The 25,548-nt window shown below is 40.8% G+C and overlaps 2 protein-coding genes and 1 pseudogene across 2 annotated transcripts; 2 read left to right on the plus strand and 1 right to left on the minus strand.

The window, feature by feature from the left end:
* The first annotated feature begins 1,632 nt into the window (after positions 1–1,632).
* Brs3 (bombesin receptor subtype 3) lies at positions 1,633–5,801 on the plus strand. Its single transcript, XM_032890107.1, is given in 5 exon segments — positions 1,633–1,843; positions 1,846–1,925; positions 1,927–2,066; positions 3,618–3,969; positions 5,388–5,801. Coding segments are annotated over 5 exon segments (1,197 nt in total).
* A 4,483-nt stretch (positions 5,802–10,284) lies between these two features.
* On the plus strand, positions 10,285–24,268 carry Htatsf1 (HIV-1 Tat specific factor 1). The gene is made up of 10 exons (XM_032890106.1): positions 10,285–10,319; positions 10,509–10,754; positions 12,098–12,278; positions 12,606–12,653; positions 13,060–13,214; positions 14,478–14,641; positions 17,099–17,198; positions 21,164–21,253; positions 22,033–22,170; positions 22,683–24,268. Exons 2-10 carry the CDS (start codon positions 10,569–10,571, stop codon positions 23,946–23,948), a joined length of 2,328 nt encoding a protein of 775 aa, XP_032745997.1. The 5' UTR covers positions 10,285–10,319; positions 10,509–10,568; the 3' UTR covers positions 23,949–24,268.
* Positions 15,470–15,752, minus strand: LOC116888837 (annotated as a pseudogene).
* Positions 24,269–25,548: the final 1,280 nt, after the last annotated feature.

Raw genomic sequence — 25,548 nt, forward strand, 5'->3', positions numbered from 1 at the left:
TCCCCCCAAAAATCACATTCATTGGGGGTTCAGTCTTGGCAGGACCCAGGGCTTCCCCTTCCACTGGTGCTCTTACTAGGCTATTCATTGCTACCTATGAGGTTGGAGCCCAGGGTCAGTCCATGTATAGCCTTTGGGTAGTGGCTTAGTCCCTGGAAGCTCTGGTTGGTTGGCATTGTTGTTCATATGGGGTCTCGAGCCCTTTCAAGCTCTTCCAGTCCTTTCTCTGATTCCTTCAACGGGGGTCCTATTCTCAGTTCAGTGGTTTGCTGCTGGCATTCGCCTCTGTATTTGCTGTATTCTGGCTGTTACACTTCTTCTTAACACAGAAGTATCAAAGCAAGCACTCTTCTCCACCCCTGTTCCACCTTGTCACCTTTTAGTACCTTGGACTAGAGTCCTAGTAGTCTCTTTCCACTTTCCTGTAACAAATATTCTATTTTACACCTCCCTATACAAGACACATGCACACACACACACACACACACACACACACACACACACACACACACACACGCATAATGAGGTATGTGCCTCTATGTACATTTTCTGTATAAATTGGCCTTTCTTTCTGGTGCCAAAGTGATGGCCTTAATTTTTTTTAAATCCTTTTAGTTGATAAAAACATCATCTACATACTCCTTAACTCAGGGGTAATTTACATTATTTTTTTTTTCCACTGAAGAAAGAATAATTTTCATTCTTACAAAACTAACTATTTTGGTCAAGACCTCCAGAGGCATTATTCTGTGTTATTTTGGTTGTAGAATAAGGCAGGTACATTTGAATATTTTTTTAGAAAAAAGAACTCCTTTAAAAGCTTTTTGGAAAAGATTTCTATTTAAACAGACAGTCAAATGGAAAACCTGATTTTATTGAGACACTAGGAGACAAAATGACTGGTGATCTGCTTGGAGTTTTCATCGCTTGCAGGTTGCTCCAGGGACATGAAGGTTGGGAATTACCATGTGTCAGAGTTAGATAGTAAGTCCAGGTCACTGGATTATTGCTTTTGGGAGGTGACATGAGCTCTGTCAATGTGTGATTGATTTGTTGTTTCAGTGTCTTTCTGATATTAAATTTTGAGGAGTGGGCTCAAGTTTGTGCTTTGGGGGCCATCTATCCGTGTTTGTCATTTCAAAACCAGTGCATTTGAGCACCATGTGATGGGAGATGGTAAGGCTTTTTTTTTTTTTTTTTTTTTTAATTCACTAAGGTCTATCTAGACCATGCTGGGTAGAAATGAAGATATAAGAGATTCTAATAAATAATTAGATGGCTTAATAAGCCTAATTATTCAAAGGACTAGCCACCCCCCCAAAGGGAAAAGCAAATACAGGGCATTTCTTCAGCCCTCTTCCTCCTCTCATGTCATGAGAATGCCAATGAGACTCGTCCATCCTCCACCTCCCACTTCCTGGTGCCAGATCTGTAAGCGCTTAGCCAAGCATGCTGGGAGACACAGAACAACTAAAGGGAAGGAGTAGCCGGATGTCTTGGGTTTTCTTCCCATTCCGTTCTGTTCTGTTCTCCTGACACCACCTCATTGCTAGACGTAGGCACTAGACGTGACAGTCAACTACATCTGAACTGAGCAGAGAAGAGGTAGTGAAGGCAGAGTGTGCAGGAGACATGTCTCAAAGGCAGCCTCAGTCACCTAATCAGACTTTAATTTCCATTACAAATGACACAGAAACATCAAGCTCTGCCGTCTCCAACGATACTACACCTAAAGGATGGACCGGAGACAACTCTCCAGGAATAGAAGCACTGTGTGCCATCTATATCACTTATGCTGTGATCATTTCAGTGGGCATCCTCGGAAATGCTATCCTCATCAAAGTCTTTTCAAGACTAAATCCATGCAAACAGTTCCAAATATTTTCATCACCAGCCTGGCTTTTGGAGATCTGTTACTCCTGCTGGACTTGTGTCCCAGTGGATGCAACCCACTACCTGGCAGAGGGATGGCTGTTTGGAAAGGTCGGTTGTAAAGTGCTTTCCTTCATCCGGCTCACTTCTGTCGGTGTATCAGTGTTCACGCTAACAATTCTCAGCGCTGACAGGTGAGTTTCTTTTCTCTGTTCTATTTGCCGGGATATGAAATTAGGGAAGAGGTGGGGGGAAAAGAAAGAAAAACGTGTGCTTAGCATTTACTGGCTACCGGTTGGCTTTTTCTCACACTCTGTAACCTAAATGTACGATTGAAAAAGCAGCAGCATTTAAATAAAAGTTAGAGTAAAAATGTTAAAATGCCTCTGTTAGCATCTGAAGAGTGCTTGAAAAATATGTGCTTTGGGCTGAGGTTTCCTGTCTTTGAAATGTAATTGTTTGCCTGAAAGAATAGCAAACGGTGTTTTTATTTTCCTCCGGCTTATTAAGTCAGGCAAATTGTTGCAGGTGCAAAGAAAAATACTCATGCTTTATACATTAGTGCAGCCTAGTGGTATAACAGAGTCAACATGAAAACATTGATATAGGTGGGAAATGGACCGTGTATGCATTACCATGTACCAGAAGGATGGTAAAGAGAGAAAATGCATCTAATTTATTTGAAAGTCTCCAGATTATCTAACGGGAGGTAAACAGTAAGGCTTCCAGCTCCCTGGCAATTCAGTGTCATGTCATCATTTAATTCCATTTGTTTTCTTGAAAAGCATGGGGTGACATTATCATTCCCAGAGAAATAAGTTAATTCTGATGGACTTTTTTAAAGTCCTGTGGCTTTAGCCTGTGAAACAGTCTCACTGTCAGGGAGTTGGGGCTCTGCGTTAGAGTGTTTTTGGTTTGAATACTGTATTATACTATATAGGATATTTATTGCTGAATAGCCACAAAAGCATGAAAAAATGAGGCTCCAAATATTAAATTTTTTGAAGGAAGCCCATAGGTAATTGATGCCTGGCAGTACTGACAAAAATATCTTTATGTGCTGAAATCTGACAGATGCAAAAGCTTGCTCTCTGTAAATATTGTTATTACAATGTATTATTATTATTATTATTATTATTATGCTGTTGCTGTTGTTGTTCTTGCTGGTCTATATTCTTCTTGAGGGCAGACTCCCATAAAGACTACAGGTTTTATGTTGTCTCTGTCAAAATGAGGAGGCATCATTCCATGGGCTTAACTTCTGTTTTTATCCTAATCTCCACTGATCCATTAACTTAGGGGATGAAGTAGCCCTTATGAATGGGGAAAACATGAGCTCTCTGCTTCTTACTGCCTGAAATCTTTTCTAGAAAGACTAAAGACTACTTATACTCTTCTGGGGGAATTAATTTGATTAACATGAATCACATACACACAGAAATTTCTTAGAATACTTATGACAACACATAGGTGGTGAATTATTCTCACACAGAAAAACATGCTTAAAATGTCCTAAATAAAAAGTCTTCCATAAAATTACAAAATTGCAGTTCTGGAATGCCTCATGGGAGTGAATAAGGGACAAGCTGATTAGCATAAGTAAAATCACTAGGCATATTCTTTACCTTTAGATCCATATCCAGTTCTTGTTGGTTCTATATGACTGGAGACGAGGAAGAACTGAATGATTGCTAAAGTCCTATGTGTCACTGATTTCAACTCTGCCTGTGATTCTGTGTTTCTAGATACAAAGCAGTCGTGAAGCCACTTGAACGACAGCCCTCCAATGCCATTCTGAAGACCTGTGCCAAAGCTGGTGGCATCTGGATCATGGCTATGATATTTGCTCTGCCAGAGGCTATATTCTCAAATGTATACACTTTCCAAGATCCTAACAGAAACGTAACATTTGAATCCTGTAACTCCTACCCTATCTCTGAGAGGCTTTTGCAGGAAATACATTCTCTGTTGTGTTTCTTGGTGTTCTACATTATCCCGCTCTCGATTATCTCTGTCTATTATTCTTTGATTGCCAGGACTCTTTACAAAAGCACCTTGAACATACCGACTGAGGAACAAAGCCATGCCCGAAAGCAGGTATGTATAAATTGGTACTCCTGCAAATACAGCCTGAATTTACGAGTGAGCCCCCTCCAACCGCTCTTTAGTGAGGTGCATGGCATTTATCTGTGTAGACATCAAATAGCAGTCTACTGCTGTTGTTATGAGGATGGCCTCTTACTTCAGTCTGAAATTTATCACACACATGAGCAATGCTTAGCAAGTTATTTGACCTCTCTGAGCCCCAATTTCTTTATCTGTAAAATGAAGAAGAGGACTGAATGGCATAGATAGATAAAACTCCCAGCCTAGTTCCTGATGGTACTCTAAATTCGATCACTGGTGAGACTATTAGTATTGTAGACAGTGGCAGTGTGCGAGCAGTCAGAGCTATTTATCCTATAGATGTGGATCTGCATAATGTAAAATTATAGAGCAAAGAATTGTTTGCTTTAGCAAGTATCGCAGAGTAGTAGAAACGCACAGAACAGTAAAACTGGCAAGACTCACCACAATTACTCAATGCCAAGTACTTCTACATAGATAAGCAGCCTGAGGTCTGAGGACAGTGGAGTGAAGTACCCATAACAAGAGAACACAGTGACTCACACACACTTGATTAAGACGTTGGTAGAGTGAGGTGTGCTCTCCTTTCATAACTCTGTTCAGAATGAAAGGACAGTACCAAAACATTGTCCTGTTTTCATTGGAGATTGGAGAGGCTTCCATTCTGGAGAAGAGAGATGTTTTACCAAGCAGCAAGAGGGAGAGCGAGAAGAGGGGGAGAGAGAACTATTCTTTTCTGTGTAGTTTAGCAGTCAGTTGCAAAGCTGTGTTCATGAGCTTCATAAGCTGTATACCTAGTGTCCATGTGATCCAGCTACCTTTGTTCTGCCCATGGTTCTCTGAGGTGCATCTCTTGTACTAACATGTGAATAGGAGGACTCTCATATATGCTGGATGGCACGTTTTGTTTTTATTCCTCTTCTGAGACGATTCAAATCCCTATAGACTAAAAACAACTTTAGTACCGACCTGACAACGTCCCTAAACTGCTGAAGACTGCTCTCCTGTCAGCTTGTGCGGATGCAGTGAAAGCTGTTCTCTATAGTATCATTCCTTTTAGTGAGATTAAATCACTGGGGATTCCACAGCACTTCTTGACTTAACTAGAGTATCTCAACTTCCAAGGACGGTGGGAGGCCTCAGAACGAGAGTTAATGAGACCAAGATCATAGGTTACCATGCCAATTAGCTTGTCACATTCTGTATCCACAGGCAGACTTCCCATGTGTCCCAGCCAGTTAGCTTATAAGCATGTGTTCAAAGAGAGGCCAGCTTTTTAACTGTAAATTCCTATGTCAATCTAGAGTACGGTATTTGTTAAAACATTTCTGCCAGCTTAAATGATTTTGTTTCGTTGTGTGTGTGTGTTTATTTTTCTCCCCATGTAGATTGAATCCCGGAAGAGAATTGCCAAAACGGTACTGGTGCTGGTGGCTCTGTTCGCACTCTGCTGGTTGCCGAATCACCTCCTGTATCTCTATCACTCATTCACTTATGAAAGCTACGCAGAGCCTTCTGATGTCCCTTTCGTTGTCACCATTTTCTCTCGGGTGCTGGCTTTCAGCAATTCCTGCGTGAACCCCTTTGCTCTGTATTGGCTGAGCAAGACCTTCCAGAAGCATTTTAAGGCTCAGCTCTGCTGCTTCAAGGCAGAGCAGCCTGAGCTTCCTCTTGGTGACACCCCCCTTAACAACCTCACTGTGATGGGGCGGGTTCCAGCTACTGGGAGTGCACACGTCTCTGAAATTAGCGTGACCCTGTTTAGTGGCAGTACTGCCAAGAAAGGAGAGGACAAAGTTTAGATGTTCCATTTAAAATGATTTTAAGTCTCACCGTGTGTATCCAGCTTTAAGCTGTGCATAATACGATGTCTTGGCTTTTTGTTGTTCATGAATTGTGTTGAAATTTTTAGAAAGAATTATCCTAGTAAGTAATAGACAAACCATCATTTTCTTCAAGGTGCAAACAGTAATGCCATTTGGGTTTTCTAAATACAATGAAGCCCACCAAGTAGAGAAAGACAGGTTTGGAAATACCAGACAACTGTGAAGAAGGCTGTATAGAAGGGATGGCAAAGAAACAAGATAAAGGTTAAAAATTGAATTGGATCCCATCTCTCTGATGCTCCTCATCTCTCATGCACTTATGTGGTTGTCATAAAATAGTGTTTGTGTTTATTTGTGCTGTAAATTTAGGGATTCTACTCTGCAAATGAGGAGATCAAAAAGAGAGAAAACATCTCTTGCAGTGTTTGTAAAATATCTATCTATCTATCTATGCTTTCACAGAGTGATTGCCCTTTTCCTTCAATTGCCATTCCATTATAAGAAATCTTGCAATTGAAACAAAAATGTTTTAAGAGTTGGAGGGTATTTAGCGCTGAGTCTGGGGCAGGGTGCTTCCCTTACTGGGTCAACATGTCCTGAATTTATGTAATTCTACTGCCATTTGATTAATAACTAGGCAAAGCCATGTCTCACAAGTGTTGTGAGGAATTTATCTTATTCACAGGACGACCAGGGGCCCCAGAGGAAGATTTTTTTGTCCAAGTTTCTAAGCTGTCACTGTCAGAAATTCTTTGCTCTAAGGAAACTCATTTCACTTGGGTGAGCAGTGCCCTCTTTCTAAAACCCTGAGGAACTGCCATGTGACAGCTTCAGCACCTGGCTGTGCGAGCACCATCAGATCATCTACCTGCTTGATTTTCCTCAACTCGATGGGTGCCTAAGTCCTAGAGCTCACCTCTGTTTCTAGAAGTCAGACAGGAGGCTCTGACTCTCTATCCTCATCTCCAGCTTGCTAACACAAATGAGCTTGTTATTAACTGTAATTGGGAAAACAAAATCCTTGTAGTCAATAGATTTGTCAGACTTCTGTTTGTGCTTTCAGAAAATGTATTCTTGAAGTAAATAGAAGCTTACCTTTGGCACTATAGTTACATTCGTATTTTTAAAAACTTGATCTTTTCTTTTAGAGTGCTTTTGGTATTTTTGAGCTTTAAATGGCTTGTGCCGTTGTGAACTTCTGCTAATTATGTGGCTCAAAAGGGGCGGGGCATACATCAACACTGAGCTTTAAATGTCCTTACAGTTGGCTTTCTTAAAGTGGGGGTGCTAATATTGTATTAACATTGCTTTAAAGTGAGCAAAATTGTTGTAAAAAAATCTGGAGGTGAGCAAATAAATAAAAAATAAAGTATGAATGGCTTTGTGTAACTTTTTACTCTAAAAATAATGACAGAATATAAGAACCCATTTCAATTCCAAGACTTTTGTACTTTCAAATCACAAAACTATAAAATAGTTGATTTTTCTTAATTAGAAAAATGTTGTATATTTACTCTCCTGGGCCCAACACTTGAGAAATAATTTTATAAAATGTACCAGGCTATGGGCCTGAGAGAGAGCTAGGCAGTTAAGAGTGCTCCCTGCATAAGCATGAGGCATGGACTTTGGATTCCAGCACCCACCAGCCAGATGTGGTCCTGTATACACCTGTAATTACAGCACAGAAGGGGGTTGAGATAATAGGATTCCTGGCACTGGCACTTGCTGGCTGTCAGCCTTGCTAGAAAAGACAAAAAGAAACCAGAAACCCTGGGTTCAGCAAGAGTCCATACATCAAAAGGAATAAGACAGAAAGTGATAAAAAAAAAAAAGATACATGACACCTTCCTCTGGCCCTAACATACGTATATGATCAATAAGTAATTAGAACCCTAATTTTATTTTACCTCATGCCTCTCTGAGAGTGTGGGCCCCCCTAGGTATCCCACAACCCTGGCACATCTCCTTTGAGGGGCTAGGCCCACCTTCTCTCACTAAGGTCAGATAGGGCAGCCATGAAGAATGAGCTTCCTGTTTGCTACATAGTCGCTAGGGGTCCTCGTTCCAGCCGGAGGATAGAACTCCAAGTTTAAAAAGTATCAGGCTACAAAAGTCAAGACAGTACTTTCCTGTTTCACAAAAGTAGCCTGCATGAGTTAGTGATGAAATATGTTTAAAGTAACATCTTAGTTTTCGAGGGCATCAGCTCCCTCCACTTTTGTAGCAGAAAACTGTGATTAAAATTTACGGGTTTGGGGGAAATGAACTCATTTTCTTTCTTGGGGTTAACTTTATAGGTGCCTATAATAGTAGCCACAATTAAATTGTTTTTGTGAGATATTTCATTTCTTTAGTGAGAGTTCTAGATAGGGAGAGATTTGGACAAAGGCAAAACATACTGTGAACATGTCCTAATTTTGCTCAAAATTTTGAATGTGGATCACAGCAATACCCTAGGAAGTAGGAAAGTCACAAAGTCATGTACGACCAAAGCATATGCAGAGGGTACATCTTCCTCGATGAAATGAGAAATGCCCCCGATTTAACCCTGTACATCTTCTGTAAGCAAATTTTGTTTTTAAGTAATTCTGTGTTCATATTGCCTTAGGTTAAAGATACATCAAACTTTTTATCAGAAGAAATCCCCTCCCAACTAGGATTAGAGATTACAAGATGTGGGGACAAGAAAACTCCCAAACATAAGGATAGATGTATGTGAGCGTGTGTGTGTGTGTGTGTGTGTGTGTGTGTGTGTGTGTGTGTGTGCGCGCGCGCGCCTCCGGCATTAAAAGTGTGTGCCATATGCAATAACAATCACCCAGTGCACTATCTCTTCTATTGTAAACATACTCCTGAATGAAATGGAAGCATAATAACAAATTAGTGAAAAGTGCTCTATAGTTTTCAGATCAAAGCAAGACTTACTTAGCAGCATTTAAAAGAACCTAACAAAATCCACAGCATGCATATAAATTCAGTTCTCCAATAGTTCTACTAAAAACAGAACCTCATAAAAATAAATATATTTGGAAACAAAAAATACTGTTTTATTTTTTTAACATCGTTAACGTTAAACAGATTCAGAGATTTGTGAGGAGCCAAGATGTTCTAGAACCTAGCTGGAACCACTGTATTTACAAACAAAGGTGACTGGAATGGAAATAATTTCTAAGAAGCTTTTCCCTACAGTCAAGTCTTGATTATAGTACTGATGTCTACATGTATAGTTTATTGCTACTTTTAGTGATTAAAATTTTACTTGCATAGTTAACATTATGGCAACAAACGTTGTTGTTGATAAACGTAGTCCACACACCAAAAAAAAAAAAAGCTGTTTAGAATTGTCTAGTTTTTGAGTATTAAAGGATGCTGAAAACAAAATAAAACAAAATAATTGCTGCTGTCCAGCATCTGGTGCTTCCATCCTATTGTTCGCCAACTATAATTGAACCCCCCTTGATCTGTGCCTGTCTTCTCAGCAGCTGCCTCAGAATCGCCCCCTGGCACTTAATAGTTCAGTAAATGCCTGTCTGTTTTAAAAATATGGACCTCTTCCCTTTTCGAGGTACATGAAACATCTAAGAGAAAAGTCCCGCTTTTCTTAGTAAGGCAGTAGGCTGTCTTACTAAGAAACAAGGAAATGGGGCCACATGGTTCATCTCCTATTTGTACAGGGGGATGTTTACAGTCAAGCTTCAAATTCCAGGCTGGAACACCTCTGACACGTTGCAGTAAGCCGCAGGCAAAAGCTACTCTCACCTACTGCAGTCTGAGGGTGGTACCAGAAGCATAAAAACGGGGTGAGATTAGGAAGCGATGACTTCTGCCCACTTTTCTTTCACTCCTTCTTCACTAGACGCCAAACAGTATATTAGGTGTTTGTGTTACTAAGGTGAACATAAGCCGCGTGTATCCTAGGGCAAGCATTTAAAAATAAGTAAACCCTTGGCTTCTGCGCAGGGGCGGGGATTTGCGCGAAGGAGGCGCAAAGGTTTCGCGAAGCGGGAGAAACTTGTCCCACGGTCCCACCCACCTCCCCAAGATGGCGCCTGCCGCAAAGCCCAAACACAGCCAGCTCGTCTGGAAGAGTTCCGCGTCCTTTTTCAGGCAATCGCTTCGGCGAAATTCGTCCGGAGTGCAGAGGAACCCAAGGTTCCCGAGGTGCCACGCATTTCTGCAGGTTGCGTCTCTAAGGCGAGTTACCATTAAGTATGGACACGCGGCGGCAGCCAGGCTTTGAAACCCCGCCCCTGTCCGCGCAAACGTCGCGGACATATGACGCCATGTGGGCGTGTCGAGCGACCCTCTACGTCGCCAGGCGCGGACAATGGCGACCGCATCAGTCTGAGGCGGACTTCGTTCTCAACAGTTGCCTGACGTGGCGGAGGAAGCCGTAGTGCCCCGGAGCCAGCCGCGGCGGTAACTGCGCGCTTGCGCGCTTCCGCCTCATAGCCCCCAGACCCAGCGGTGGCGTTGAGGACCCCGCGGAGTCCGTCAGGGGTGGGCGGTGGCGACAGCGCTGGCAGTTTCTGACGCATGCGTGCGAGTGGGGGCGGGCAGGAGGGCGGAGTTGGGGCGGTACCGCTTAGACTTCCCAGGGTCTGCTGGGGCGCTGCGGGAGGCGGCCAGGGAGTTGCAGTGCACGTTCTGAGCTCTGCAGACCTCTCTTTTCTCTGCTCTCTTCCAGCGCCCTTTTGGCCTCTTCACTTCTCTGACCGTTGTGTCCGGGACTACGTGAGAACCATGAGTGGCAACAACTTGAGCGGGAACGATGAATTTGATGAGCAGTTGCGAATGCAAGAATTGTACGGAGACCCCAAGGAAGGTGACACCCAGAATGAGCCCTCTGGAGAAACCGATTCTTTGGGACAACCACCAGATGACACTCCCTACGAGTGGGACCTTGATAAGAAGGCTTGGTTCCCTAAGGTAAGAGAGTAGCTTGAGTCCCACTGTGGAGCGGGGCATAGGGCTCCCTGACCACCTTTGCGGGACATCCCTCTTATGTTTGCTCTGCTGAAGTACTTGGTCTTTGAACTGGTGGTTGGTGGCTAGTCTGTTCAGTCTATTGCAGCCCCGGTGTATAAAGAAAAGTAAATCTTAGAGTGGTGCCTTAAGTGTGTTTTTTTAATGTCTTATTAATTTGTGTGTGTGTGTGTGTGTGTGTGTGTGTGTGTGTGTGTGTGTGTAGGTCACAGTTCATTTTATCTGGATATTTTTACTGCAAAGAGGAAAAACACCAAGAAAAACATTAATAAGAGTTTTTTATCCTGTATAACCAAACTTAACTTACGCTTTCATGTACATGCTTGTGCCTAATGTAGCTTGTTGATTTACCGGGTCAGAAAGCAGTCATTCAGCTCATTCTGCCGAATAAACTTTTTCTTGATTCTTGTTTTGTTTTATTATTCTACTAAATTTTGTTCCAGGACATCAAAGTTTGGACACTCTAAGCACAGGAGTATGACTAGGAATGCGCAGGAAATGGATGAAAGAGAACTCTACATTTGTTTCCGAGTACTTGGGAATTTAGTTTCAACATGGAAATAACACAACTGGTGTTGAACCCGGTGTTATAAACTGTAGGGTGAAAGTACTCTGTTAGTTTTAGCCTCATGGGAACTTTGGCATCAAAGGGTACTAACAGCGCACCAAGCGATTGGAGAGCCAATCACACACAACTTTTCTCCATTGTGCAGGGGGATTGATTGTTGGTTCCAAAATTCTTTATTTCAGCTATTCTTTCTGATATTGTATTTGTGCATATTTCAAGCACCCCAAACTGTAAAAATTTACAATTGAACTTCTGGACTTGCAATGCCTTTTCGAATGCAGATGCGATTTCTTTCTGAGCACTTTTAATAGTCTGACAAACTATTATTTGGTATCTGGGCACCCAAAAGTAGATACTGCAATAGATTACTAGTGGACTTTGGGTTTTACCATCTTGTTATTAGATACTTCTTTTGTTTTATGTATTGGCCACTTTTGTCAAATATACGTAAAGAAGTAGTAGTTTACAAGAATGTAGAAAAAAGTGGTAGCATCACTTAAAACTATGCGTGTGGTTTTGGCAATCTGAGCACCCTTGTCCTACTTTGATTGCACTACATGTTTTCTGTATAAGGTGACTGGTCTTGGATTATATTTTAATTAGTAGAACTACTTGTGGTATAAACACTTGTTTAAGTCTTAGCTTATATTGCTGAATGTAACACAGTTTCCACAAGTGAAGTCACCTTGTCCATCCATGTGTTGACTTATTTATCTAGATCACCGAAGATTTCATTGCTTCGTATCAGGCCAACTACGGCTTTTCTGGTGATGGTGCATCCAGCTCTACTGGGAATGTCCAGGACGCCAACACTAAGACTGCAGAAGAGCCGCCACAGAAAGAAATCCCGGAAACCACTGATTCCAAAAAGAGGGGAGAAAAGAGAAAGGCTGAATCTGGCAAGTGGTTCTGTCTTTGCAAAGTCTGGGTTTAAAAATGAGATAGAAAATGTGTGAGTCCATTGTACATGTTGGAGGCAAGAATGATAATGTGAGTTTTCACTTAAGATAGGGTTATAGTCATGAAGGATAGAGAGAATGCTAAAGGTAATTCTCAGTCAAAAGGTTTATGTCTTTTGGAAGATACATAGGGATTTGAGTTAGGCGTAGTCGTCTGAGATAAAGAGGACATTCTAAAACTTTGAAGAAACTGCCTTTGCTAAGATTTCCTAATGTAATTCTTGTTGTTTGTTTCAAGTGTTTTATTTATTTCCCTTTGATTTTTAGGATGGTTCCATGTTGAAGAAGACAGAAATACAAATGTATATGTGTCAGGTATTTATCCTGTTGCAATGCAGTTTTCACGTTGGTATCCTTTAGTGATGAAACTGCGCTAAGTGAGTTTTAGTTTCGGTGTGTTTTGTTCACCTGCTTATACTAGCTAGGAATTTAATAAGGAGGGATTGAAGAAAAGTTATGCAGTGTTCCATGCTGTTTTGTACGCCTGCCTTAGAGAATTCACAGCAATTTGTTCCTTTACATTTAGTGAAACATACGCATAGCATAACTGATATTTTTAATGTATAAAATGTGAATTCTCTTCATATTTATAGATAGGAAGTTGTTGTACTCATTTACCCAAATTAGCCTTTTATTCACATAAGTTTCAGGTTTCTCATTGGTAAATGCTAAAGTCTTTTACCGTCATTAAACACTTTAAAATTGTTCTCTGAAATTACAGGTCTCCCTCCAGACATCACAGTGGATGAATTTATACAGCTTATGTCCAAATTTGGTATTATTATGAGGGATCCTCAGACTGAAGAATTTAAGGTCAAACTTTACAAAGATGATCAAGGAAATCTTAAAGGAGATGGACTTTGCTGTTATCTAAAGGTTGGTATTTGGTCCAATAAGTTTCTTATCCTCCAGTTTTTAAACCAGGAGCCAAAGCTAGGATTTTATAGATACTAACCTAAACCACAAACTATCCAAAGCAGAATACAAAGGAAATTGGGTTTTCGGGGTATTACTATATGTAGACCATGCTGTATCTTTTCTCTTTTTTTTTTTACATATATATGAATTACTGCTTCCATAGAGTATACTCACCAAATCCTGCAAATACACGACACAAAAGAAGTATTTAGTAAGACAGAGGAAAACCCAGAAATCAACTTAGTGACACTAGGGTTATTTGCTTGTTTTAAGAAACTTTGCTACAAGGTCAGTATGTTATGCAAATATGTAATTTTGAGGCTTGTCATGTTCAAAAATCTCACTGCAAAGACATCTTCATCAGTGTATATAATCAAGAGTTTAAAAATCTGAGAAGGAAAAAGTAGTGACATTTTATTTGCACATGGGAATGAACTGGAATGGGGTTTAGCAAAGTCATGCCCGCTGCCTGTTTTTGCAAGTACAGTTTTGTTGGAACACAACCCCACTGGCTAACTTAGGCTTGTGCGGCTGCTGCTTTTGTCAGTAGCATTGAGCGGTTGCAGCAGTAACCCTAACCCTAAAGCCTAAGCTGTTTACTAACTGACGTGTTTGTGTAGGACCCAGGATCCATAACTGCATTTAATATATAAGCCATTAAGTAATTCTCTTCTACTAAGCATTTCCTTACAGATGTATATTTGGTTTGACGAAGCTGAATACTAAAGGCTGACTGTCTTCTGGTCGCTTAAATCACCCACTATTATGTGGATGATGGTACAGAATCTCGCAGCTGGGACATGCCACAGATATCATTCACTTCACTCCTCCCATTCTACACATGAGGAATTCGGGTTCCTGGACATAAAACTTACCCAGTAGTATAATTCTAGTAATATAATAGTAAATATATAAATATAATGAACACCTACTGTATGTTATACCCATACCTTTCCATATACTATTTCATCTAATTTAAGGAACTCCGTGATGAAGATATTTTAGCTTTACACAGATGGAGAAGTTGGGGGTTTAGAGAACTAGTCCTGTACCTAAGTTAACACAGGTGTGTGAGATATATGTGTGCTTTGAACAGAGCTTTCCTGATTTCTACTTTAGGATTCTTTATACTAAAGTAGGTAGCTGGCATGTTTTTTAATCAAAATCCCAAGTTTCATTTCAGTGCTCAACTTAATGAGTATTTTATTTTACCTTATAAAGAAAGAATCTGTGGAACTCGCATTAAAACTTTTGGATGAAGATGAAATTAGAGGCTACAAATTGCATGTGGAGGTGGCACAGTTCCAGCTGAAGGGAGAGTACGATGCCTCAAAGAAGAAGAAGAAGTGCAAAGACTATAAGAAGAAGCTGTCCCTGCAGCAGAAGTATGTCTTTTGTCTTTTTTGGAAAGATTACATATTTTTTTTCCAAGCCTAACTGTAACCAGCTTTATTAAAGATACTTTTCATAAACAATCATGGTATTTCAGGCAGGACATGGGCAGACAATGAACAATATATAAGAACTTCGAAATTCTCTTCTTATATAGACTACCTATATCAGAAATCCACTATAAAAACCAATGAAATCTTCAGTCAATGCTTTGGAAAGGGGAAAGTAGGGTAGAGTGAGGGTTGACATTTCATATTAAGGATGGTGTTTAACAACTTTTCACACACCAGCCCTGATTTTCAGGAAATGAACATGGCAGATTTATCAATCCGAAACTCCACAATCTTTTATAAAAGGAACCAGCGCTCTTCTGAGACACTGAGGAAGTCACTGCAGAGTCCACATCACCCAGTAGACTAGAAAAATCAATTTTGGGCCAGGTTCCAACAGACTCTGTTTAAGGAATGAAGTCTAAGTTGATGGTACAGGGGGGTGTAATATAAAAATGGATTTGAGTTTCAGACCACAAGGCTTATTTTTTGCCTTTGTGGCTGGGCCATGCAAGACTAGATGTCTCTCCAGGAAGCCAACAGGAGCCTTTCAAAATTACCATGGAAAGAGGTTTTCTGTTCTCAATCCAGCATTGTTAGTGACACATGATCCTCTCCCCCACCGCCATCAATGAAGTGTTCTGTGTGCTAACAGTATAGTTTTTAAAAAAAAGTAAAACAAAATTCTGCATTTTTATAAAACTTGATAAAAACAGTATTCCAAACTATATAGTCACCAGAAGTTCACAGCTATCAAAAAATGCACACACGTCACTTCGCGTCTGCAGCACCTTCAGCTTTCTGTGGCTAGTCTGTGTTGGCATCTCCATTCTCTGCAGGATTGCTCGCATCCTTATCAGCACTGGCCTTCCCCTTCTTCCCCTTGGGAACCTCCCCTCCCTTCTCTGCAGGGCCCTTTTAGGCCTGGGCTCTGGCTTTGGAGGAGCAGGTTTAGCAGACAACCTTGCAGATCTTGTAGAGCCATAGAGGAGGCTCATCCTTCACCTTGGCTTTGTCCTCCTTTAGCATCCCCTTCAGCCTTTCTTTTGGGCATGGTGGCAGCCACAGGGGACATCAGTACTGACCACTGGTATACAGTGGTGTGTGGGTTTGGTCCGCACTCTGCTTCTCCACACTGCTCCTACATATACATATACATATACATATACATATACATATACATATACATATACATATACATATACATATTTTAGAGTGTGTTTTTGATAATAGGTTCTTAGTTTTGTTTCATCAAATATGTCTACAAATTATTTTAAAGGAATTTCATTAGATAGTCAGGGATCATCAGCAGTCTCTTCCATGGACTGATTTGGCAGTAGTGAGGACGGTTGTCCTAGTGATAGGCTCCTGATGAACTGAATGTCATTGTCCCTCCATCCTCTCTTCTCATATGTCCTGCCCCTACCCTTTACGCTTCCAGTGGTCAGTAAATGAAGAACTTAACTTTGGGGGTGATTATTTATGATGTAAAAGGGAACTTAATTTAGGTCAGTATTAACCAGCAAATGAAGACTTGAAGCTTTTGTTGTAGAACCATGACTTCATTTTTAATGTGGATTGAGATCAACTGCCAGGAGCTAAATTTCCTAGTTTTAGGAAAATTAGTCAAAATAATAAATGCTTTCACCTGTGAATTCTGTTAACATTCTAGCATTATGCTTAAACTCATGATAAAATGACCTTTTCTTTGTGTGGCCCCATGTTTTTTACAGATGTAGTTAAAATAGATACCTACAAATTTTTCAAACAATTTTAGGAAAATGTAAGATTATTACAAAAAGCTAGTAATATACTATTCAGTGCAATTTGTTCTTCATAATATTATAAATTACATATAAGTTTAAATTGGTGTTTGGTCTCGAACTATAGTCAACCATAGTCAACATGGGTTCTATATATGTGGATCCACTCTACTGAATCTGTACCAATTTTTTCTTGTCCTTAGTGTCTATACAGTGCAGCATGACAGCTACTTACATAGCATTTACATTGTGTAAGGTATTATAGTACCCAAGAGATAATTTAAAGTGCATGGGAGGACAGGCATAAGTCGTAAGCCAATATAGTAGTGTTCTGTGTGACCAGGAAGTTTGGTACCTAGCTGGGGATGTCTGTCCTGAACCAAAGCTCCACTGAAAACTGAGGGATGCTTCTTCATCTTCCTAGAAAGTTGTACATACTAACTCATTAGAAGACTTGAGAAGCCTAACTGTGGTGTTCTTTAATGGAACCCCAGTTACTTTGTAAAGTCCTGTGGAAGTATGTTGGGATTAGATAATGACCATTTGTAAACTCTTACTGAAGGAGTACATCCATCACTTTTCTCTCCTGCAAATCTGAACCCCGATTTCAGTTCACTGTTCCTTTTTGTTACATTAGGCAGTTGGATTGGAGACCTGAGAGACGAGCTGGGCCAAACCGGCTGCGCCATGAACGAGTTGTCATTCTCAAAAATATGTTTCACCCCATGGATTTTGAGGTAGGAAATGGCGTTTTGACAAGAGGGTGCAAAGCTTACCGTCACTGTGGAGGCATATTTCTGAAGTCATGGGTAGGGTAGGAAAGTGGAACAAAGACTCAGCATTTACAATTCCCTGTGTTTATCCAGTTGTTCTTTTGATTGTATCCCAGATCAGACTGTTCCTAGTCATGCTATGGGCCAAACTCCCAGCTGCTTGCCGTCTGCAATCAAAGATTGATGGGAACAGCCTGTGGGTTTGTAGTACAGCTGATTTTGGTGGAGAATAACAGTTCCATACTCGCATCTGAAAACTGAGAAAAGTTTGATCTTTAAAGGAATCTGATGTTCCAATAGAGGAGGTTACTTTTCAGGACCACATTTTAATATCCATGTAAAGTCCCCTAGCCAGCAAATAAGGTGTTAAATGGGAATTGTTACCATAGCTCACATTCTGTTGTGCTTCCTGTCTCATGTGCTATCATAGATGGATACTATCAGTAATGGAAAAATAACTTGCTTTCTCTGTCTAGTCTAGAATTAGTGATAGCACATTGCACACAAGGAAGAAAATGTTCATAATGTAAAAATTCAGATTTGGAAACATTTTAGTTGGAATCTCTAATCGTGTTCTTTTCATTCACATTGTTAAGAGTGTCACAAGGGCTGCTTCAGTTTAACCCCGTAGCAAGAGCCTTAAAATGGACAGGTCATTGCTGAACTGGAGTCTGAACATCTTTTCATGATTAGATGGATTCTGTAGTCTATTTCTAAAGTTGCTTAATGTCTCTTTCAGAAGGCTCTTGAAATGTATACCATCTATTCAGCTTTATAATAGTACTGAAGTAGAGTTGAAAGTCAAATGCATACTCCATAGAGAGTCTTTGACTTACACAGGCTTGGCTTGAGGTTTCTCCAACTGTAACAACAGTTGTGCATGCAACAGGGGCCATGATTCACATTTTGGATTTTAGATTTTTGTCAGGCCAGTGACATTTGATATGATCCTTTCTCAACACTAGGCAGCAGCTGCAAGCTTCAGGGCTCTACCGACCATTTGCCATGAGGGTCAACAGTGACAATGAGGTCTACAGTGTACCTCTCCGATGTTCAGTACACTAGCTGAAGTGTTCAACACTGTATCAAAAAATCAGAAAACTGTTCTGTGAGATGCTTTTGCCCAGCTGTGGGCTAACACATGCTGTATGTTTTAAAGGCGGTGCATGGTGTACTTTATACTCCATAAATTTTCACATTCGCCTGGGATTAGTAAGATAGGTGGGCTACCTGGACTTGCTTTCTGAAGTGTGGCATTGCCAGAGGAGGTTTTAAAACCACTGCATGCAATCCACTAGGTGTTCCGCCTTTTATCCCTGGAGAATGAGTGCTTGGTTTACCAGGTAATGTGCATACATCCATCTCACTTATCCTCCAAGACGTAATTGTAGACCTCATCCCAACCATCTGGGCCTCTGCAGGGGAAGTCTAACTGCATCTGTTCTTTCTTCTTCCTCTGACCTGCTCACTGGGAGAGCTTTCTCCAATAAAACTATGACGTGTGTACACATAGTTTTTCCTACAGCAGCCCAAATGATTTCTCTCCTAAAAACTAGTTTGGTTTTTAGTTTTTAGTCTTTTATTATTTTTTTTGAGCTGGACCTTCACTGTGTAGCTCAGGATGGTCTTGAAGTTGCTTTGAAGCCCAGACAGTCCTCAAACTCAAAATCATCTTGGGTCCACCTCCTGGAGTGCTCCAGCCTTGTGCTGTGTTCCTGGCCAGTACACATTCTCTCTGGTGGACGTTTTTGAAGACAGAAGCTTCACACTTACAAATTGGTGACTGTTTCAAAATAAGTCCAGGACCCAGCATGATGCTTTACCTAGTTATTTACCACCAAGCCTGACCACCTGAGTTTGATCTTTTGAACCCACACGGTAGAAGGAGAGAACCAACTCTCATAAGTTGTCATCTGACCACTGTAGGTGTCCTTTTGTGCATGCACATGTATGCATGCATGCATACATGAATGAATGATGAGCTAACAAATGAACAAACATACGTATGTCAGTATATATGTATGTGTGTAATGAAAATCATAGTTTGTTTCAAGTTGGTACTTTGAAGTTACAAAGCTTTCATCTTTCTGTTTTGGTTTTCCTTCCTGGATTTTGTCTACTTTGTTTGTTGTTGTATTTGTGGTGTACACAAAATTGTCTTTCACTCCTCAGTACTTGAGCACATGTGTATTAATATGTCCGAATGTGCTTGTGGTGCTCAGATTTAACCAGGGCCTTGAAGAAGCACACATTCCACCAGTGAGCATCACCCCAACCCTTCCCTTTATTTCTGTGTGAAGAATAATTGAAGGGACGAGGGAGGTCCTGTTACTTCTGAGCCAGGCTTTTCATTGGCTAATGGAAGAAACAGTTTTTCTTTAGCATCTTTGTAGTAAGGGCATACTTCTACCTCTGGTGCTATGCTGAATAGAGGGGCAAGAGAGTCTCTTCTTGTAGTGATAGACCAGCATTTGCAGGGAAAGAAATCCTTCTTAGTCTATGCTCTTTGTTTGCACAGATGCCTGACTGATCTCCAGTGATCCTACTAGCTTGATAAGAGCCTGCTAACAAGAACAATGGCAGTTGTCTTGCTTTTTGGTTCAGGGTTTCTGGACCTGGACCTCAAACCATGTCAGTTGTAGACCTGCATAATCTAAGTAGTCTAGCCACAATTACTATTAGAATTAATTAAAATTCATCTCTGCAGTTAAACAAGACATGTTGTAGCCCCTGTGTTCAGCAATACAGACACATAGAAGGACTGTGTCATCACAGAGAAGTGCTGGATGATATTGCTATAGATGTTACCATCTCCTGCCACTTCCCCTGAGCTGAGATAATAGGCACAGTCCTGTGGTGTTATACAGCTCTTGATAGAAGGATTCAGGAGGAACTTTAGGGACTGCTTAATTTGACGAGGGCTGGTTATGAACCTAAAGAACAGACACCAACATTCAACATTTTAGAGAAAAACAAAAACAGCATTGTTGGTTTACCCCAACATATCTGAACTCATATTTGGAAGGGTGGAGTATGTTTTATTCCAAATATTGAGTAATGTTAGAAGTTGCATACCTCAAAATCCTCTGTGGTATCAGGGTAAGTAATGAAGGTTAATTTTGTAATGTAACTTCCAATGTTCAGTGTTCAGTTCAAAGTCTTCTCTAAAACTTTCCCCCGGAAAGTTTGACTGTCAAGAAATGAAGAATGAGAACTCTAACGTGAAGGGAGGTTTCTTTTGTGCACATCAGCATGGCCCAGTCCAACGTGGGAAGCTGAGACGAAGCTAGGGAGATTAATTTTCATAAGGACGAGCCTAGCAGTGCATAGTCATTGTCCACCAGTTTAGTCAGCGTGAGCTTTAGATTGGACAGTTCCCTGTGTGGCTTACTGGGTTAGAGAGTTGGAGACAGGAAGCATTGGGCTACCTTAGAGCAGAGGTGAGGGATCTGTTTCTGGCCTTTTCATGCCCTGAAGCTTGCTGTTCTGTTCTTCCTCACTGGAAGTCTTGAATACTTCCAGAGGTCTGGGAGAACCCTCCCGAACCAGAGACAGCACTGGGATCAGCAGTGCTTCAGATTTTTGTAGCAAATTCAGTGGGAAAGCAACAAGAATATTTTACTATGTGCTTTGAAAACTCCATACACACACTTATGTATAAGTATATAGTTTTCCTTTGCTCTTGTGGACTGCTTCTCTCTGCCACACTTGTCCATTACTACCCCCTCACTTAGAGGAGGCCTGAGCTAGCAGGAGTGAAGGCATCAATCTCTAGTTTTGATTTTCATTATTATTATAGTCTGCAGACAAATATAACTACTTTTAAGCAATGTGCTGTTTTTCATTTGTTAATTTGTCCCAGTAATAAATTTAGTTTTTGAATTTTGAAAGAGGAGGGAACTCCATTTTAATCATGTTTGTGTTTGCAGGATGATCCATTGGTGCTGAATGAAATCAGAGAGGATCTTCGAGTAGAATGTTCAAAGTTTGGGCAGATTAGGAAGCTCCTTCTGTTTGATGTAAGTTCATGGCTTGTACTGTGAGTGCTAAGGATGTGACTGAAAGTACCGTGGGATTTAGATGGGTGTTTTTATATCGCAGGCCTGCTGTCTGTCAGCAGTAGTTCAGCGAACATGGTTTATAAGGCACAGCTTTGATTGATTTGATATGCAGACCTTATTTCCCTTCCTCCTGACTCTTTAAAAGAGCCAGAGCAGTAGAAGAAAAATGTGTGCAGCGTTAGTTTTCTCAAGGTTCTTGACTTTCTCTGAATTATTCACCCAATCACAGTCAAGGAACAAAAGCTCCCTTGTGTATTTTCCCTTGTACTTCCAAAACTGATAGGAAGTTCATAAGTGACCATTTATTACACTGTATTGCTGATGTGCTAATTGTGAGGGACTTTATGCATCACAACCCTCAGAACTCTTTGAAGTGGTTAGCTATGAGCCCTACAGATGAGGAAGCCACATCTTTCCCTGTGTGAACCCTTGCTCAGTGCTCCTTCAGCTCCCGATAGGCAGGGTTTAATCCCAGGGCAAATCTGATCTCATTTCATACTTAAAAGTAGTATGGTAGTGTTGCTAACAGAACTATTTTCGAGAACACTGTACTGGTCCTTGCTCTGCTAAACAAGATACAGCTACAGAAGCAACTGACCACTGGGATAAAAGGGAGAAAGAGTGCTTAGGTCTTGTAGCTCGGAGTGTCAGGAGAATGCTACTCCTAACCCGGCTTAGGCAATGTGTGTCTGATTGCTAATCTTGTCATTCAGTCCTTCTTATTCTTCTCTTTTTAGAGACACCCAGATGGTGTGGCCTCCGTGTCCTTCAGAGAACCAGAGGAGGCTGATTATTGTATTCAGACTCTGGATGGAAGGTGGTTTGGTGGCCGTCAGATCACTGCTCAAGCCTGGGATGGGACTACAGATTATCAGGTAAATCCTGTAGCTATCAAGGGCATTGGAACTGCATTGTCAACTGCACTTTTAGTGTGGGAGTTGGCCTAATCTGTTTTATATAATATAACTTACAAATAATGTTTTATATTGGAGGATAGAGAAAAACTTTTCTGAGCTTCTAAATCTGAAATTTTGAGGCTTTCTCAGAATTATAAGGAAGGAACATATTAAATTAAAGTAGTCCACACCCTTTCTCATTGCAGTGAATGGACGGAGCTGAAATAGTAATGCTTTGAGAAATAAAATATTTCCACGATACCAATATTTACTTATATTTATGTGATCTTACCTAAGGTTGACTGTGTGGGTAAGGTTGATTAACCAAGATATATGGTTTTGAAGACTGGAGAGTAAGGAAGTGCTTGGATTGCTTTGGAAAAGTTGCTTTACAAACAAGGCTATTTATGTCAGTATTAGAAAGCCTCAGAGAAGTTATTGCTTCTTTTTGCCTAAAACTCATTTTAACAATAGTTCCTGTTTATGCACAGGTAGAGGAGACCTCAAGAGAAAGAGAGGAAAGGCTGAGAGGCTGGGAGGCATTCCTCAATGCTCCTGAGGCCAACAGAGGCCTTCAGCGCATGGATTCCATCTGCGGTTCAGAAAGGCCAGGGCCTTCCAGAGTGAGGCATTTTTCAGAACACCCAAGTATGTCTAACATGGGTGCTCAGGAAGCTACGACTGGAATGGCATTTGAAGAAACTATCGATGAAAATAAGTTTGAAAAGGCAGAAGATGATGGGGGAGAGTCTGAAGGAGATGCTTCTGAAAAAGATGCTAAAGAAGGTGAGTCCGATGGAGACTACCCTGAGAGAGAGAGTGATGAAGGCTGCTCCAAGAGAGAGTGTGAAGAGGGCTGCCCTGATAGAGAGAGTGGAGAAGGCTGCTCCAAGAGAGAGAGTGGAGAAGGCTGTCCTGAGAGGGAGCTTGAGCTAGAAGAGGGTAATCCTAAAAAGGAGTCTCAGGAGAGTGGCCCTGAAAGAGAATCTAAGAAGAAAGGTAAAAAGAATTATGAAAAGAATGGCCTTGCAAAAGAATCTGAAGACAATGACCTCAACAGAGAGTCCGAAGGGGAAGATGGCCCCAAGAAAGAGTCAGAAGAGGATGACTCAGAGAGGGAATCTGAGGAAGACAGCTCAGAAAAGCAATCTGAAAATGGCTCTGACAAAGAATTAGAAGAAAATGGTGTGAAAAAAGATTTTGACCAGGATGCCTCTGACAAGGAGTTCCCAGAAAATGTTGAGAAAGAGTCAGAAGAAAATGAGACTGACAAGTCAGAATTTGATGAAGGTTCTGAAAGAGTGTTAGGTGAGGAAGGCTCTGAGAGAGAATTTGAGGAAGACTCAGATGAAAAGGAGGAGGAGGAAGATGATGATGAAGAGAAAGAGGTCGTATATGAAAGAGTTTTTGAGGATGATTCTGATGACTTCGAGGAGGAAGAAGAAGCATATGAAAAGGAGTGTGAAGATGCTGATGACAAAGAGGAAGACGATGATGTAGACGAAAAGGTCTTTGATGACTCGGATGAGAAGGAGGATGAAGAAGACACAGATGTAAAGAAAGATGACGATGCTAGTGACAAGGTATTCGAAGACAATTCCAATGAGAAGTTTTTTGATGAGGAAGAAGGTCCCAATGAGAAGTTGTTTGGTGATTCTGATGAAAGAGGGACTGTGGGGAATGTGAAGGAAGATGGGTCTCAATCCACAGACAGCAGCTTTGCCCTCAGTAGTAGTGATGATGATGGTGATGTGTAATCTTTTCCACTTGCTTCTTAGAGAGAGCCCTGTATCTGCATTTGCCCATGCTTCAGGGTCAATAGTAGTGTTACATCAACATGTGCTTAGTGGTAGGAAGCCATCAGACTAATGTCTCGAAGGTTTTTGTTCTCACCTGTACCCATGGATTTAAATATGTTTATTGGTTCTTCAGTTAAAACTTCATAGTTACCATGCAAGTAAACTGGATACCTCTCATTTTGTTGGATTTGTTAATTGCATGCAAAAGAATATTTTTAAAGTATTCTAATTGGAGTTTGTGATATTCAGAAATAAAGATTAAATTGGTAATATGCAGAGCTGAAGTGTGAACTTGAATTAACTTGTGTCTTAAATCAAACATTGCTTAATTCCTCCCACAGCCATTATTTCCAGCTGTGTTAACCATTTGGGATAACGTTTTCCCATTCTGCACCACAGCATGGTCCTAAAGTCATAAAGAAATGACATTTAAACTCCCTCCCTCAATCCTTAGACGTTATCCTTTTTTTTTTCCATACTCTTTCTACTAAAACCAAGATATGTACAACTGAATTCTGTGTGGTCTACAAATTCAGTTACTGAAAGGTGATCAGAGTTGCACTGATCTAGATGATAACTAGAGGTTACCAGACCTCTCTCCAGAAAGATGTGTGCTCAAACATTACACAGCGGCTTATTTACACTTCGGAGAAGTTCATGGATTCTGCTGGAGATTAATAACTTCATAAAAATATAGTTGGTTTTTGTTGTAGAAATCACAGTTCCTAGTATTGTGCCAAATCAGGTTGTTCCAGTGTAATTAGGATCATCCTTGATCATGTTTTCTCAATTCAATATTGGTGAATTTATTACTAATGTAGTGAGTGGTAAGTTCTGTTGGGAGCCGCGAACTGCATCAGTGCTCAACCAAACACTTATTAAAAACTACCTCTAAAAAACTACCCGGGTTGTTTCAGGTATTAAGGAGTAACACTGCTTGGCAAAGATTTCTTACCATTTGCAAATTGGAAATATGGCAATAATAGGACTTTTTGGACTCGAAAGCCTTTCCAACCCTAGCAGGTTACCATCTTTCATGTTAATTCATTCTCTCTCTCTCTCTCTCTCTCTCTCTCTCTCTCTCTCTCTCTCTCTCTCTCTGTGTGTGTGTGTGAGTGAGAGAGAGAGAGAGAGAGAGAGAGAGAGAGAGAAAATTTAAATTAGGTTATGCTGTCCCCATAGACTGACCAATATTTCCAAGTTCTTTCATTTGGTAGATTAAAAAATAGTCACGCTCTTTTTGTGTGAACAGTAGAAGTCACAAGACAGCTATGAAATGGTTAATAGTTTGTGTAGTGTCAAATTAGTGAAATCTAATGGGTAAACATGATGAAAATACATACACATACGAAGTTTATCAAATTTAAAAGCACACAACACTTCCCAACAGTGGTCTCAGCATCTGCCTTTAATGCTCCATAAAGGCTGGAGAGTTGGCTCAGAAGTTAAGAGCACTTGTTGCTTCTGCAGCAGACCTGGTTTCAATCCCAACACTCCCATGGGGGCTCATGGTCATCTGTAATTCCAGTCCCGGGGGATCCAAAGTTGCCTTCTGACC

Source organism: Rattus rattus, chromosome X (genome assembly GCF_011064425.1).
Source record: "Rattus rattus isolate New Zealand chromosome X, Rrattus_CSIRO_v1, whole genome shotgun sequence".
Lineage (NCBI taxonomy): Eukaryota > Metazoa > Chordata > Mammalia > Rodentia > Muridae > Rattus > Rattus rattus.